General features: G+C 36.7%; 1 protein-coding gene across 3 annotated transcripts in view; it reads right to left on the bottom strand.

Moving 5' to 3' along the window:
• kcnb1 (potassium voltage-gated channel, Shab-related subfamily, member 1) overlaps window positions 1-16,564 on the bottom strand; it is a 40,609-nt gene that overhangs the window by 22,588 nt on the left and 1,457 nt on the right. For all 3 annotated transcript variants that reach the window (XM_041981441.1, XM_041981440.1, XM_041981439.1), the window contains exon 2: window positions 15,264-15,915. In XM_041981441.1, coding sequence (XP_041837375.1) covers window positions 15,264-15,836 — 573 coding nt within the window. In that variant the 5' untranslated portion in view covers window positions 15,837-15,915. The remainder of the gene's footprint in view (window positions 1-15,263; window positions 15,916-16,564) is intronic.

Below are 16,564 nucleotides of genomic sequence, written 5' to 3'. Positions count from 1 at the left end.
CACTGGCCTGGGTTCAGCTCAGTGCAAGCTTGAGGAGTAAAGACAAAAAGTAAATATTCTATTTACCTTAAATTAATTCTTTCTATGAGGACTAACTAACCAAGGTAATTATTTTCTACTTGCTGGACCATAAGTAGTGAAGAAAATGAGGATTAACATGTAATAGGCAAGGCAAGTTTATTTGTATAGCACGATTCAATGACAGGGTGAGTCAATGTGCTTTACAGAACACTGAAAAATCAGAAAATAAGAAGTATAAAACCTTAGGGTTTTGGAGGTGTAGTTCACCTGAACAGACCTACCCAAATTAAATCAACAATAACTCTGTAATTTTCAGGTCAATATACATAACCTTGGTCTCAATGGATAGATAAGACCCTATGGAATATAAATTCAGTGTCAGAAACATTGTTAAAGTTAATATGCCTGTGCAAATTGTGATAAACCATAGGTAAAAATAATAATAATAAAAAAATATCATCGCCTAATTGTTTTTTTACACAGATGAAAACGTCATGATAGAAATCATTCTGTGCATAAAGATACCACTGCATCCATTCAGCCACCCTTGACTACAACTGTACAAAGTTTCATGAGAATAGAACAAAGCTCTTAGCTTTTATGCAAGTTTTTGTGCGGATTTGGCCACTTGGATACCCAAACTGTGCCAAATTATGCTGTGTCTGTATTTCCTCCAGAGCTTCTAACACGGTGTATTTGGTTTTTTGTAATTTCTTGGTCATGTTTGGCTTTTATCCTTCGTTCTAAATGGATAAAAAGTCAAAATGAAACAAAGAAATGAACACTGTTCGATATTCGCTCTTTCCGGTGCGCATGGCGCAGTTTCACGATTATGGATTACTACGCTGTGAGTTTTGATCGAAGAACAGTGTGGATAGACTGAAAATGACCACAAAAGGGTAAGGGAATAAAAAAATATTGCTGTTTGTGAGAATAGCTTTGGGATTTGGTGCTGTATTTTGTGATAAACATGCTATCTGATAAGGCTAGCTGTGATATGCGAAGGTTAGCTTTGTGTTTGTTTTGAGACTGACATGAGGTGCTTGGCGAATAGCTTTTTATGCTTGGTTTCATATGAAAGTGCAGCTTTTCTAGTTTCATTTGATACCCAATATGTTGGGGTGGAGCGAACGGATCACGCGTTGTGTTGCATTTTGTTTCGGGTGTTACTCGTTATGGTGGCGCTGTTGTTTGTGGCATACGTATTTTAAAGTTTTATTAAACAAATACTTTGTTGACTAAATGCACTTGGAGACTTGATTTAGTGGCATTGGGTATTCTTCTTTGAGACACATTATAAATAAAATATCCTTACATCACTAAAGTAACTTTTTTACACACATGAACTTGTGTTTACACCTGTTGGACCCACCTGTGGGTCCGTCGGGTTTAAAAATAAAAAGAGAAAAAAAAAAAAAAGAAAGAAAATTTACAGTCATTATTTTCCACAAAAAACACCTTATGTTGTTCATGCAGGCAACAATAACCTATTACCTGACCTGGACCTCCCACCCCTCATCTGTGACTGGATCTATAAATTTTTAACCGAGCATCACAAACAGTGAGGATGGGCCCCACACATCATCCACCCTGGCACCGAGCATGGGCTCCTCCCAGGGCTTTGTTAAAAGCCCCTTCCTGTATGCACTGTACACACACAACTGTGTCCCATCACTCAAACTGACTTGTGAAATTGGCAGATGACACAACAGTGATGGGTCTTATTTCTGGCGGTGATGAGACAGCATGGGAGGAGATCCAGAGGCTCCTGGCCTGGTGTACTGCGAACAACGTCCTGCTGAAAACCGGAAAAACCAAAGAGATTGTGATTGAGTGGAGGGGGAAGAGAGAAGACCCTTCTCCACTGCAAATTAACAGCAAGTGTGTGGAAAGAGTCTCCCGCTTTAAATTCCTGGGGGTGCACGTGTCTGACCTCACGTGGTCCAACAATACAACAGTAGTGGTCAGCAAAGCTCACCACCTTCCTGAGGCTGCTGAGAAAATCCTGGCTGGAGACAAAGCTGCTACAGTTCTTACCACAATAGAAAGTCTTGTAGCATACTGCATCGTGGCGTGGCATGCTGGCTGCACAGCTAAAGCCCTACAAGGGGTCATTTAGACTGCACAGAAAATCATTGGCTGCCCCCTGCCCTCCCTGGAGGATATCGTAAACGGTAGTGGCCTAAATAAGAGAATCCTCGCTGACCCATCACACCCCAGTCGGGGCTTCTTTGACCCTGTGTCTTCTGGTAGGAGGTTCAGAACCATCAGCAGCCAGACAAACCATATTAGAAACTCTTTTTACCCCGGATGATTAGGCTTCTTAACGCCTAACCCCACATGCACCTTCACCATCACTGCTACATCTGGCACACACTTGTCTTATTTTGTTTATAGTTTTATTTATAACATACCTCATCTGGTATTTTACAATGTGCATTAGTGTGAGTGAGTGGGTGTGTGCTTACGTATGTGGGTATTTATGGATATGGAGGCGTTTGTTATACTTACTTGTGAATTTTTTTATATTTTCTGTGTTTTGTGGCACTGTGGGAGAAATGCCCATCCAGTTTCGTTGTGAAACTGTAGCAATGACACAATAAGAAAAAAATTCTATTGTTGTGTTTGAAATATGTGACCTCTAGTGGTTTGGAGAGCAACTGCATGGGAGGTGTAAGAGAATGGTGCCCATACAAATTTTTCTTTTACATAGATTTTATTTTAGTCTTAACTATGATGGGTTTATTTATTTAATTGTTTATTTAACACTGACTAAATACTTTTGACTGTCATATGACTAAACTCAACTAAAAAGTGATTAAGTTCAGTGGTTACATGCACCAAGGAAACCACCTAAGTTATTTTTAGGTGGTGTTGGTGTTGTTAAAAGAATCAGTTGTTGCCTTAGCCTTTATTATTTTCTAATTTTAACCAAGATCTTCCCTGAAAAAGATCTGTGGGAGTATATGTAAATCTAAAACCTGTACACACCATAAGGTGCCTTTTAATATGTTCAAGTTGGCATATCCATGGGCACTAATTTCAGTTCATGTTACCACAAATGAGACCAATCAAAATTTGAAAGAATCAAATTGAAAGAAGTTAAAAAAAAAGACTGCTGTAATATCTGGGTGTCAAAGTCTTAATTATTTCTAAATTTGTGTGAAAAATAAAAGTAAAACCAATCAATCTCTTGGCAGCTGGGAGATACTCTAGCATCCATTAACAGAACAAAGCAGCTATTAAGAATGAATGGATGAATTTGTTTGGCAAACACACTCCAATGGAAAAAATAAAAACTAATTTACCTGCAAAACAAAAAGCATTTAGGTATGGGGGCTTAAAGTTGTATCTTTGTCCCAATTTGATTTGCACCACAGCAGAAAAACTATTCCTCTCAACAGGAGCTTTACAGTTGTGAAATCTTCTTAGTTTGCATATTCTTTCCAACTTCCACATCCATTACTAGAAAAAGGAACTTTGTTGTTCACCCCTAAAGTTTTTATTGTTGCTCAATCATTGTTGCTTTGCAGTATACCTCATCATACGGACATTTGTGACTCAGCAGACACTGACGAGCACTCCACCTGAGGGTCCCCACTGATTCAGAATAACTGACAGAGTTGCAATATTAATCACTCACTCAAAGACTTCCTTGGCATATTTTTACATCTTTGAGTGCGACAGCCTTTCACCAGCCACAACAACCTCCACCTCACTTCAGCTGTACAGCTTAAAGTACCATCTCTTCAATAAAATGTATTGTACACTCTGCTGGCAAAGCCTTCTGTTTTAATGGAGGAAAAACACATGTCATATGCTTGTTATTGTTTTTGTATTAATATTATTATTTATCTATTCCTGTTAAATATTTTATTTTTGCCACGCACATGTTTTATCTAGCAAATCAGTGTCCAGCATGGCTTTTGTTTGCCCATCTAGACACTTCCAGATGAGAATTAATTGGTAGGATTTTCACTTTTGGTGCTTTTTTTTCTCCTCTAAAACATTATACAAACCCGATGCTTTTGTTCCTTTTACTTGTGTGAATATGTACGATTGTTCTTCATACAGGCATTTAGAATTTAATTAAGTCCAAAGGCAAGCCATAGTTTCAGATCGCTAACTGTGACCTCAATAAAAGTTATAATCAAAAGCTGTTCCTACAGAACAGAAAAGGGCTCTTGTTAGGACACTTTCAGAGTTGTGAAAATGAGTCAGAGATAGTCATGCTTTTGAATGTAATAGTGTTTATATACTGTGTGGTTTTATGTTTGTGTAAAAACACCCTGTCTGTTCATTTGGGCTCTCAAATTTGAACAAGTTTTACTTAGATTAGACATTTCATTAGCTTGAATGCGCTTTACTGCCTCTCATGACCGAGCACTTTGACATTTTAATTATGTATGAAATTTCGTTAAAACACTAAAAACATGTCAGTTATGCTTCTGATATGATAAATTTAACTGTCCAATCCAGTTCAGAACTAAGCAGTTAAGTGAAGGCTTCTTTATAATGTGGAGCAGGGAAAATGTTGCTTTTTTGCTACCACATGAGGCCCTACAGACACTGTTCTATGACGCACAATAATTCTCACATCTATAAGAAAAAAAATTGCTGAATACCACAGTGTTATAAGGTGACATCCTGGAATTTCATGTCTTCTTCCCACAGGCTAAAACAATGAGCATTTGCCCTTTTTCAAGCACTGTTCCAATATTTCTCTTAGTCATAAATCTGTCTTGATTTTCTGTTTTGCTGCCTGAAATTCAGCCTACATGCCGCACATTAATTTTCTCTTTCATATTTACTGTCTCCAGGTCTCTTGATCACTGTTTTTTCTTTTCTCTTTTTTCCCCCCTTTTTACATTCTTTGCTCTCCCAGTCTTCTTTCGTCTTGGAGACAGTGACGTCTTTGTGTTTTCACTCAGTGCTCACATAACAGCTCAACTACAAATTGAATGAACAAAGGAGCTTGCCTAGCTTTGAAGCAGCAATGCACAATTCTTGTCCACCTCCCATGTGTTACCATCTACTTTTCTATGGAGTGAAAGTGTATTCTATTCATCTATGACAATCAAACAGCAACCTACAGGGCTGAAAGATGAAGCCAGATCTGATGTGCCAAAAACTGCAGTTCCTTGCTGGCTACAAAAGCAAATCAATCCCTACAGACCAGTCAAAATGCCAAATTTATTGCAGAAAAAAACAAGCTTGTAGCCTTGTACAAAAATGCTTTATTTTCTTCATGGTTAATTTATTCACATAAACTGTACCGGGGGTAACTTTCATATATTTGATGTTAAAATATTATTTAGGCTTAAAATGTGATTCATGTGATGTTGAGAGAAATTGGTTTAATTTACTAGACATAAAGTAAAATATTTGACATATTTAATTTTACACAGAGAGTATATTTACATGTTTACATCTTTTGAATGTGGCTGTCATAATCTGCAGCTTCTACCTTTGTGGTGCTCACATATTTAACTTAATTTATTTCCTCTTATTCTTTTAGCCTTCTCACATGGTTTAGCTGGTGAGGCAAGTATCCTTTCCTCTGTTACTAGAGAAGACATTAAAGGCCGTGCTAATGTTATGAAATGCGGCAGATCATTTAAGTTTATCCTGTGTATGTGTTGTGAACATTGTTTGGAAGAATAAAAGTAAATTTGAATATGCATTATTTTATTGTTTTATTTGATGCATCTCTATTTTCCACTTTTTAAAGAAAATGCTGAGCAGAGAGATCAGTTTCATTTACTGATTTGTATAAATTCCAACTCTTATCTATAGTCATAAGCTATAGGTAATCAAATAGCAGACATGTTTGGGCAGAATCAACTACTTTAGGCATTTATGGCTCAGTTACAGCATTGGCAAATGTTACGTGGGCCAGAAATGGTCCAGATGTTGGTTGTTGGCCTGGATGTGGATTATGTCAAGTATGTTGTGAGCCAGAAGTTGATGTAATACGAGAAGCCCTCCTTATGGTACTTTCAATTTGGGCAACACGTGGTCATGTGACTGGGTTTTGGCAGCCACACTCATATTTAGTCAGTGCCATAAGTCAAGGCCAAATTTGGGCCAATAATTTGTTGCCATCTAGGTAGTGCCTAAAAGAATGAGATCAAAAATACCTGCACTAGAATTGAACTTCTTTTTTTAATGCAACAAAGGGCTCATTTTAAGGAACATTGGAGGAGTTCAGCCATCAGAGAGAGGAGTCAGAGTAAAGCCACTACGATTCAGCATCCAAAGGGACTTGATGGTTTGTATGGGCATTTGGTCAAGATTACTTCTGGATGCTCCAAAGGCAATCATGTAGGAGGATGTGCAGGGGAGTAGGGCTGTCAAATGATTAATTTTTTTTAAAAGATAAATCACAGTTTACAAATGAATTAATCATGATTAATTACCATTTGCGATTATGCCTGAAATTTGCCCGTTTTTACTGCAAACCACTGCATACACATATATAGTGTTAACTGACTTTCCCTTGGGTAAAGAGAAAGTCCAAGGGTCAGTAAATGTAGCATGTAGTGTACTTTTATATGTTGTTACCATTATATGTTACCAAGTTCTAGATCGTAATGCCGAATTCATACATCATCATGTCACCAACCATCTACAGATGATCACACAGTGATAATATCTGTCATAAAACCACCAAATGTTGACAAATCAAGTTAAACATGCTGATATTGATGAAGAAACTGATAAAACTGTTGATCTGACTAAAAACACAAAGGTCTCATTTGTGCCCTCCTTTTCCTGGCCAGTGTTGATGCCTGCCCCCTTTTAAAACTTTTCGTGACCCGCCCCTGCATAGCTGAAATGTAAATCCTTTCTACCACCTGTCAGCTACAGTGTTTGAAAAGGATCCTGCCAAAAACAATACTCTGGGGTAAATATATGCTGGTATGAACCATGACCTGCTAGTTCCCTCCTTCTCACCTGAGCGATAAACAAATGCTACAAGAGAGACGGTACTGGCGACAGAAAAGCTGATCAGCTAATCACCATCAGCCGTCATGATTCATGGAGCAACAGGAGATAGAGAGGAGGAGCAGACACGGAGAAGACCGGAGAGCAACTAGACCAGCCACGTTTGGGCACAATGCAGGAAGAAAAAGAAAAACAAGATGGATGGATGGATGGATGGATGGATGGATGGATGGATGGATGGATAGAACACAGTAACTTCTCAGTTAGAGATATGACTATGAAATTATAATTTGTCTAGTATTAGGCTGATCATATGTAAACATGTTATTTACAGTATATCAAACCATACGAAGGAAAAAAAAACCTGGAAATTCAGATTTAAGTTCAAGTTAATCACAATTAATCTAACATAAATGTTAAACTGGCTGTCGTGTCATTAAATATATAAATATTTCTTCATCTTCTTTCTTTGAACTGATTATATTTTGGGAAGAGAAACATTTACCTCATGGCTTTGATATAGAATTTTTCATTCTCCAAGCTGTTGTTGGCTGTGATTTGCAACTGACGTTGGCAGTGAAAATGCAGAATAAGGAAGGGAGCCATCTTTCTGCATTAAAAGATCAGCATCATAACTACTAAGCAAATACGTAAATTCAGTGTGCCTCCATCCATCTGGTTAAAAGTTAGGTCACTACTTGGCTCAAAAGTTCATTCAACACAAAAGACAAAAAAAGATCAGAAAAAAATATAGTTTGCACCATATTCAAAACTACCAACTATGCAAATACAAAGTAATTAATGGTAACTATCCTCTGCTTCACAGTAATGACAAAAAAAGGTCATATGTGAGTGGGTTTAATCTATTCCCCCAGTCCTGCCTGTGTTATGTGTTGAGCATTATTACTAAAACCAAAAGATGGAACAATTTATAAACTTTAATTTAATTTCACCTTTAATCTTTATACAGTGCAGTGGTGCTTTTAAAGCTGCATTTAAATCTGGCTTTGGGAAAAAATAGAAGAGACACCCTCACTTGCTGACGCTGTTGCCGAGGAGAGGGTGTGACAGCCAGAGAGCAAATGCTGGGAAACTCAATCTTCTCATACATAAGATTTGAGCTCATATCTCTACAACACACAAACGCTGACCAATAACCTCTGATATGCTAGTTCCTCTGAATCCTTTATCAATAACAATTAGTGCTTTTAATGCTACCTGGTCACTAAACAGCTTCCTGCAGAAGAGAGATACATGAGATATTTATTTTCTCTCAACTTCTCTAATGTAGGGAAAACAAATAAAAATTAATTAATTAATTAAACAAATTTATTTAAGAAATGTGTTCTAATACCCCTCAGCAATAGTCAAGTAACACAACAACCTTTCATTTATTTATATGATTCTCACTGGATTTATTTTACCATAGGTAAATAAATATGTGACGGTGTGAACCATAAAGCGGTAGTTTCCTTCTCAGCTGAACAATAAACAAATGCTACAAGAGAGAAAAGCCGATCAGCTGATCAACAACATACACCATGATTCAAGAGAGGAAGGAAGCAGCTGCGATGCACAAACACGGAGACTACCAGAGATCCACTAGAGCAGACACTTGTACAAAATGCAGGAAAAGCTAAAACAAAAAAAGAAATGCGGGCAGTGCTTTAAGTGGGCCAGTATACACTGGTACGCAGTACCGGCGTTTTTAAATGTTATCTCTTAGCATACCGGGACTTTTTTTTACAGCGTACAATGCATATCAGGACTTTTATCGGCTTTCCTCAGCAGTCAGTATACCCTCCTCCGACCTCACCACCGTTTACAGCTTGTATTTGTTGATTTAAAAGAAAAAAAGTTGCCTCAAAAGAAATATATTGTTTTGATGCATCACGCTGCACTTACTAACTAGCGAAGGGAAGGAGATCTGCTGATGAGAAGGCTTGTGAAGCACCAAACCAATCAAGCAAAGAAGAACCCAAGACTTACTGGAGCCTTTTTAAAGTAAACTGATGTCTTAAAAATCCTCACCACTGTCTTAGAGGCAGACTACTGTTTCAAAGAGTAAGAACTAATTCTTTAAATATTTTTAACATTATACTGTGTGCAAATATTTAAAGTACTTATACATTCCTGATTAATGAAATTTCCTCATCTTCACAGCTAATGTTTTTCTCCTTATTTTTGCTTTCTCTTTCAGCCGTTGCCATCTCCTATCCATCTATCTATCCCTGCTGTGTGATAGAAGTGGAATCCACTAGTTTTTGTTGCCTTCAAGTTCAGGCCTGATGACATTTTGCATTTCACACATTTCTGTATTACAATTTACATTATCTGATTACCAGTTTGATATTCAACATGTTTAAGCTGACACTCAGTGTGTAGCTTGTCAGCATTTTGAGTTTTTGAAGATTATTTTCAGATAAAAGATAAGATAATATTGCTAAAGTGGCATGGGCTAGGTCTAATGCTAAGAAAAAACATATTTCACAGAGAAAAACTGTAATAGTAATACGCTGTTAAATAAGTCTGGTAATAAACTAAATAAGTCTAAATGGGACTTATCACTTTTACTTTATGTATTTACTTTTCAGTTTTATTTTTAATGTCTATTTTAATGCCATGAGGCTTGAAGTTAATAAAAGTGTCTCCATGGCACTTTGAATTTGGCAAATGTGTATTTAATTTAGAACTTGCTGTCATTTCTGTGCAATAAAACTATTGATCTATAGATCGATTTATATGCGGGAAAAGTGCAGGTGTGGAACCCTCTCACCTGCATAAGAGTGTGTGTTAAAACAGCCTCATTCTCCACGGGAGGAACATCCATGGGTTGCTCCAATAATGTTGTATTTATTCTCAAATCCATCCATAGAGCCACCCAGCTCATCTTTTCCATCTCACCTCTCCATATGCACTGGCAATAGGTGTGGTAAATTATCCAAAACCTCAAAATGCTTATGGATTTTTAAATATTTATATTAGTACACACTTACAGTTGCAACACTTAAGTGCAATATAACACCAGATGACTGCATATTTCAAATATTTACAATATTTAACAAGTTTCTAACTTCACTTCCTGCACTGCAGACAAGATGACAGTTTAACATGTGGGAACACCAAACAACATGTGACACATGCAGAGCCCAATAAAAATATCGTTGCCAGCTATTTGCCTGGCCATAAGGGATCTTCCCGTTAGTTGCTGAAAACTGGTTTGTGGTTTCTCACCTTCTGCTATGTTGTGAAGATAGCGATGATAGTGACAATCGAAGGTGAGAGCTGAAGTCACACTCGGCTTTCTGAAAATTATTAAACTACCATAGAGACACTTACTCTGCACTGCATGTAAGTTTACCCATCAGTTTTATTGCAGTCATCCACCAACAACATCAAATATTTGTACTTTTAGACAACATAGGAAAGAACAGTCTCTGTGGTAGCTGTCAAAAAGTAATTGGCAGAGATTTCTAAATTCTATAGCAATTGTTAAAAGAAAACAAAAGAAAAGAAAAAAACATAGTTTAGTTTAGTTTAATTTATGTAGATCTTAAAAGTGATTTAACAGAATTTGTTTGTGCTTCCCAAATAATGCTTTCTAGTCTTCACTGAAACAGATGGTCGGGACTATTTAAATTTAAATTCCATAAATCTGTGCAAAATAATTTTCACTTGTGAAATCAAGAACTTCATTTTCATTAAAAAGTATGGTCTTTTAAAATGCTGCATCCTTTGTTTGTCTTCTATAAAATCTCACACCTTAACGTATCAGCTGTAGCTGATCCAGCCCCCAATACAAAACCCTTAATTCTTGTCTTTTTTTATGACTTCCTATACATCATCTAACCAGCTGTAACTTCTCAGCTCCTACAAACAGTAATAGATTCTCTCCCGGTTGCTTCATGTCATAAATTCTGCTGCAAACTGATTTATGAGGAGGAATATAGCCAAGTCACATTTATGTTATCTTAAGTAGAGGAGCATAATTGGAATTTGTTGCCTGCCATCTGATACACAAAACCCACTAAAAAAATAGTAATTTCTTTTTTTTTTTTTTTTTTTAATTCATATTCACCTTTGGTTTCTTCAGTAAACCGTTTAAAGACAAACCCAGTTCATGAAAACTGTCTGGAATGTAATTTTCCTAACTGGGTTTGATGAATGTAACTTTTAGTAATGAAAACGTAATTAGAGGAAACATTTTGAGTAATTCTCCTGAAGTATATACAAAGAATTCTCAGAATTGTAAATGTTGTGCTTAAACCTCTCAGACTTTACATTCAGACTTTGTGAATTTTTGTTTTGCTTTTACTATAAGTTACAGCAATAAAAACTAAATATTACATTATTATTGACTAAGATTATCAGCATTTCAATGTGATAACAAATCATTTGAAACTTTTAAATCTAAGAATGCATTCAGGAGAAACTGCTGGTGGAAAGTGGTATTGGAAGTCCTCTCCTGGTGCCAGTCTTATGTTAGGCACTGCTTTGCCAGCAGTCAAGACACAATCTCATTTTATGGTGACTCAAATCTGATTTGAGCAAGAGACAGACAAAGCAGCTAACAAAGAATGTAAACACAGAAAGGGAAGCTTCAAATTGGGCCCAGAGTCTCCTGGAGAATAATTAATGTGACATTTCCCTGACATTTAGTCCGAGGTATAGCAGAGGAGCCCGGAGAAGGAAGCAAGAAAGGAGAGATTTGAGCCAGTGAGAGAAAAGGAAGACAGGACAGAGAGAATATGAGCCTGACTTTCTCCGGGAACACCCTGACAAATAATGTAGCTTCTACTCACCTCCTTGTTTTAGTTTAGCAAATATATTAAAGTATTATAGAAATGCATTAACAAAATAACACACATAGAAACATGAATAGACTAATGTTCAATACCCACTTCTTTAGTGATGATAAATCTGTACTTTTGTTGCTTGGTAACCGTTTGTTTTGTGCTCATCTCTAAAATTCACCACCTGTTTTAAGGCTGTTACATTACTGTCTCTGAATCAGGAAAACTGATGAGCCAACACTGAGTCTGTGGTTAAAGCTTCACCGCTCAACAAGCCTATAGTTGCTTATTAAAACTTTCCTTGGTTAATACATCAACCCCTACCAATGCTTTTAGTAGCTGGGTCTGTGGTTTCAGATTACCCTTTTAAGCTAATTAGCAATTGATAAACTACTTTTTACCATGTGGGGGATGCTTTGTTTTTATGGTAGGCTATCCTTTACCAAAGTATCTTAACGCTAATGAAGAGATGATGCAGATTAACATAACAGCTAAACACTCTGAACGGAAATACTGGATATAGACTACTTATCACTGGGTAGATTAGTAGAGGTGTAGATTTACATAAAACACAATGCAATAACAATCTGCTGTGTCATTGTTCAAAGTGAAGATGAGTATCCATCTCTGTCAAGCCCTTTAAAATGCTTTTCTGTTGATATTTTTGATAAACTGCAGAAATCAGAGTGGTAGAGTGGAGATAGCACTGTATGGTTAACTCAAAGTGGCCATCCCCTTTTTGCATGCTACGGCTCTTCCTTAGCTCAAAATGCAATAAACATTGATTATCCCTTTGATTACCATGAAGAAGACATTTCACTGACAGACTTGAAGAACTCACCACAGATTGTTTGTGGGTTAGAGTTGACACTTCTCACAAATTCTCGCTGCAAAGCATCAGCCAGCACAAATTGCAAATAGCTTAATTTCCATTTGCTATACAATGCTAGCTGCAAGCTAAAATGGGGCACGGTGCTCCCCTTACTACAGCACTGGAAAGAAAGCATGTCCTCTTTGATCCCTCATAATTATCCAACCTTGAAGAGCTTGATCAAAGGTTTTTCATGCTTAACACTGTTGTTGTAGACCAGGTTGCAGTTGCAGGTTTGGCTCTGCTACAGGCCAAATAGGGTTTTTTTGCACCAATGAAGGGTGAGCACTGCTGATAGGAGTTCCCAGATGTAACTTCCAGATATGGACATAATGTGCACCACAGAAAGACATATAATTACTCAACACATGGTAGTTCCAAAATGCTGGGGTCTGTTTTTATTCATCCAAATAGTGACTATTTTTACACAGCCATGTGTGCTTTAAAGCTGAGGTTCTGCTGTGTAAATTTATTTTTCTAATAGCAAACTGAGCATAATGACCTGACTGCTTATTCTAAAAATATGTCTGCTTAATCTAAAACATACCAATAAATCTTGATTTCTTTCTTGTACAAAAATGACATGTCAAAACTGTCTTCAATAATTTCTAGCACTTACCACACCAATTCATCCAAACAATTCAAATTTTTGGTGCATAAACATGCAATATCAGTCGATTTCTCTGCTTCCTGCAGGATATTACTAATTAATTTGGCTCACTATGATTAATAAACAACACACTACAGAAACATGTTAAAAGAAAATAAAAAAAAATAACAGAAACAAAATTTATTCTGTTTTGTGAATAATGTCTGCCAAGTCACTTTTAAATGATCAAATATTGCAAGATAAATAAAGGCACAATTGTGTGGATGTAAATCTGTACATCTGTGCATATCCTTTTTTTCTTTTTCTTTACTCTTCAGCATTAAAGAAGAGATAAACAGAGCTACATTTTTAAAAAGCAAGCTAATTATCTAACAAGGCAGATGGTGGTAAATTTGATATAGACATTCAAGAAGATACAGATAAATGACCTTTAGGTCATATTCAGATGAGGATCCAGATTCTTCTGACCATTAAGATATATTCTTTTCTACTTTTGAAGAAAAGAAATAACACAGAATACACATATCCCATAATATTAAATCACACCCATAATCTTTCCCTATAATTTCCTGCCTTCATTTATGCTCCAACCTTGGAACAGCCGTACATACACACATGCATACATAAATCAGCTTTGATCATTTTTTAAAGATGGTTGTGTTACTGTGTACATGAGTTTAAAGTGAAATGCACTTCTAGAGTGTTTATGAGGCTGTATGTCTTACATTAGCTTATGTGAGGTCAGGCATTTCCAAGTTGCATATTTTAACTCCAAGCTTGCAGTGTACAACTCATAACTACTCCAAATGTAAACACAAGCAGTACTCTTAAGGCTGACTGTCAATATTAGCAGGTTTAAGAGAAATTATTTGAGTAGCTTCAGATTCAAGCTAATGTTGGCATGCTAATATAATTCTGTTTGATTTACCCCCTAAAAAGAAAATTAGAACATAATTTAAACTTTTCCATGTTCAGACCACAAAGTAGAAAAAACTGCCTCCCTCCAGGTTTGCTTCATCGCTTTTCAAATATACATATTTTAACTTTATGTTTGCTTGAAACTTGGCTACTTTTTCATATGCATGAATGATTGTATAAAACAAAACACATGAATTCACTGGTAAATTAGCAATAGTGTTTGCTTTATTAAGCGGGTAATATTAGAGTGATCACTGCAGTGTTGATTTTACAGCTAATACTATTGAATGTAGACATGCTGTATGTATGTGCCATTCACATTGTAAATTCCCTTTGTTGGAAATTACATGAAATGCAGAAGCTTATGAATTAGTGTATAGTATAATTTGTTACATAAATTAACTCATGTCTGTCCTTCATGATAAATATGGCCAGTGTTGTTTAACTTTTTAGGCAGGATTCACACAGACATAATGCATTAACACTTAACAGTGGGTGGGCCTGACCTCTAAAAGAAGGTCAGTCAGTCACGGGATCAGGCTTGTGATTGGTCAGATTGGTCAGCTGGGCCTGTGCTACTACTTGAAAAATGTAAACAATTTTGACTATATCAAGACAAGCTAATCTAGTAAAGTGAAGCAGCAAATCCAGATAATGGAAAATGAATGTGTGAATCATGCATTTCTCTACTGTAGCTTAACATGTAGACAGATGCTCCTCAAACTTTAACTTGGGAATACTAGTTTGACAACAACTGGAAACAAAACAACATGTAGAGATGAAAATGTTCTGCTGGTGTTCTGTTTGACTGGACCAAAGCTGAGAATTAGTAAAGAAAGAAAGAAAGAAAGAAAGAAAGAAAGAAAGAAAGAAAGAAAGAAAGAAAGAAAGAAAGAAAGAAAGAAAGAAAGAAAGAAAGAAAGAAAGAAAGAAAGAAAGAAAGAAAGAAAGAAAGAAAGAAAGAAAGAAAGAAAGAAACTAACTTATGTTTACATGTCTAGTATTTGTTCACTTTTACAAGCCTGCAGAGTTGTACTTATAGCCCATATTAGCGTCAATCAATTACACGCCCAGCTCACACCCAACATCCCACGGCAATTACCTTCGCTGCAACAGATGAGCTCGGTTTTTCCAAGAGATCCCAAAGCTTCTTTCGTTTTTCTGCACAGCAAGTGTTGTCAAATTCTTCCCCCTCTCTGTCTTTCAAATTGTCAGCCTCTCTTTTGAGCTCTTCATTCATTTGCTCCTTTTTCTGGTGGTACCTTGCCTGACAACATGACTCCAGATATATCTCATCAATGCCCCAGTAGTCAAGCTCTTGACTAAATGACAGGGCACACATTTCCTCCATCATGTGCAGCTTGCCTGTGCGGTAAAAATTTAGAATTGATGTGAATGCCCCTGGATGTCGGTCAAAAAAGTACTCATTCTCATCAAGATTGTAGTCATCGCACACTTCCATCAAAGATTCATGAGAGTTGCAATCTCTTAACTTTCCCAAACGTGTTCGTGGTAGCCTGTCCAACGTTCGCCACAAGACCTCATGTGGGAGACCCCCAACATTCAGCCTGACTCTGCGGTAGCAGGATTTGCTATGAATGATGTCAACTGGTTCAGGTGGCAGTGACGATGTTGACCGGGAGCCAGCTTTATTCAACTCCAAGGATTTTTCCATGATGACTTTGAGTTGAGGAAGCAAGCAAACAGCCAGGGCTATGGACGGCAGTAAACCCTCTTCTCATTCATTATGGATTCTAGAAGAATCATAAGAATAATAATAAACAAACAAAAGAAACATTAGTATAACATTTGCCCCCAAATTGTCAGTGTAACATGAGTCATCAGACTATGCACCAACATTGTGATAACATTTTATTGCTCCAACCCCATGACATTTGATTGTTTTTTTTACCTATGCCCTTATCCAAATGAACAACCTGAAGAGGTAAAAATTACTCATTGCTTAAACTGCTACTTTCAAGCAGTATTTTTTAACTCTTTCTCTACCTAGTTTCCTGTGCCAGTTAGTGATTAAAGTGATGCATAAAATCAAGCAAAGAATTGATAATCACCTCTTAAAAGTGCTCTTGGGTAGAGAAATAAGGATTAAATGGAATAAATATATTCTTCTTACATCAAGCCAGATTGCTTCTTTGGAATTGGTATTTTCTTTTTTTTTTTCCAATCCTGAATTAACTGCAAAGTCTTTGTGACCAGATGGAGGTTATTCAGATGACTCACACATATTATCAATGCAAGAAACAGAGGCCTGGCTTATTTTTTAATTTGCCTCAATCTAAAGCAGCTACTGAGAGAAAAAACACATTTAAAATAATTCCTACAAGCATTTTATACTGGCATCTAGCACAGAGCTGTAAGGCGTGAATGACAACAGAAATTCAT

Source organism: Melanotaenia boesemani, chromosome 3, assembly GCF_017639745.1.
Source record: "Melanotaenia boesemani isolate fMelBoe1 chromosome 3, fMelBoe1.pri, whole genome shotgun sequence".
Taxonomy (NCBI): Eukaryota; Metazoa; Chordata; class Actinopteri; order Atheriniformes; family Melanotaeniidae; genus Melanotaenia; species Melanotaenia boesemani.
The sequence above is the reverse complement of the archived record's forward strand: the minus strand, read 5'-3'. Positions and strand labels throughout refer to the sequence as shown.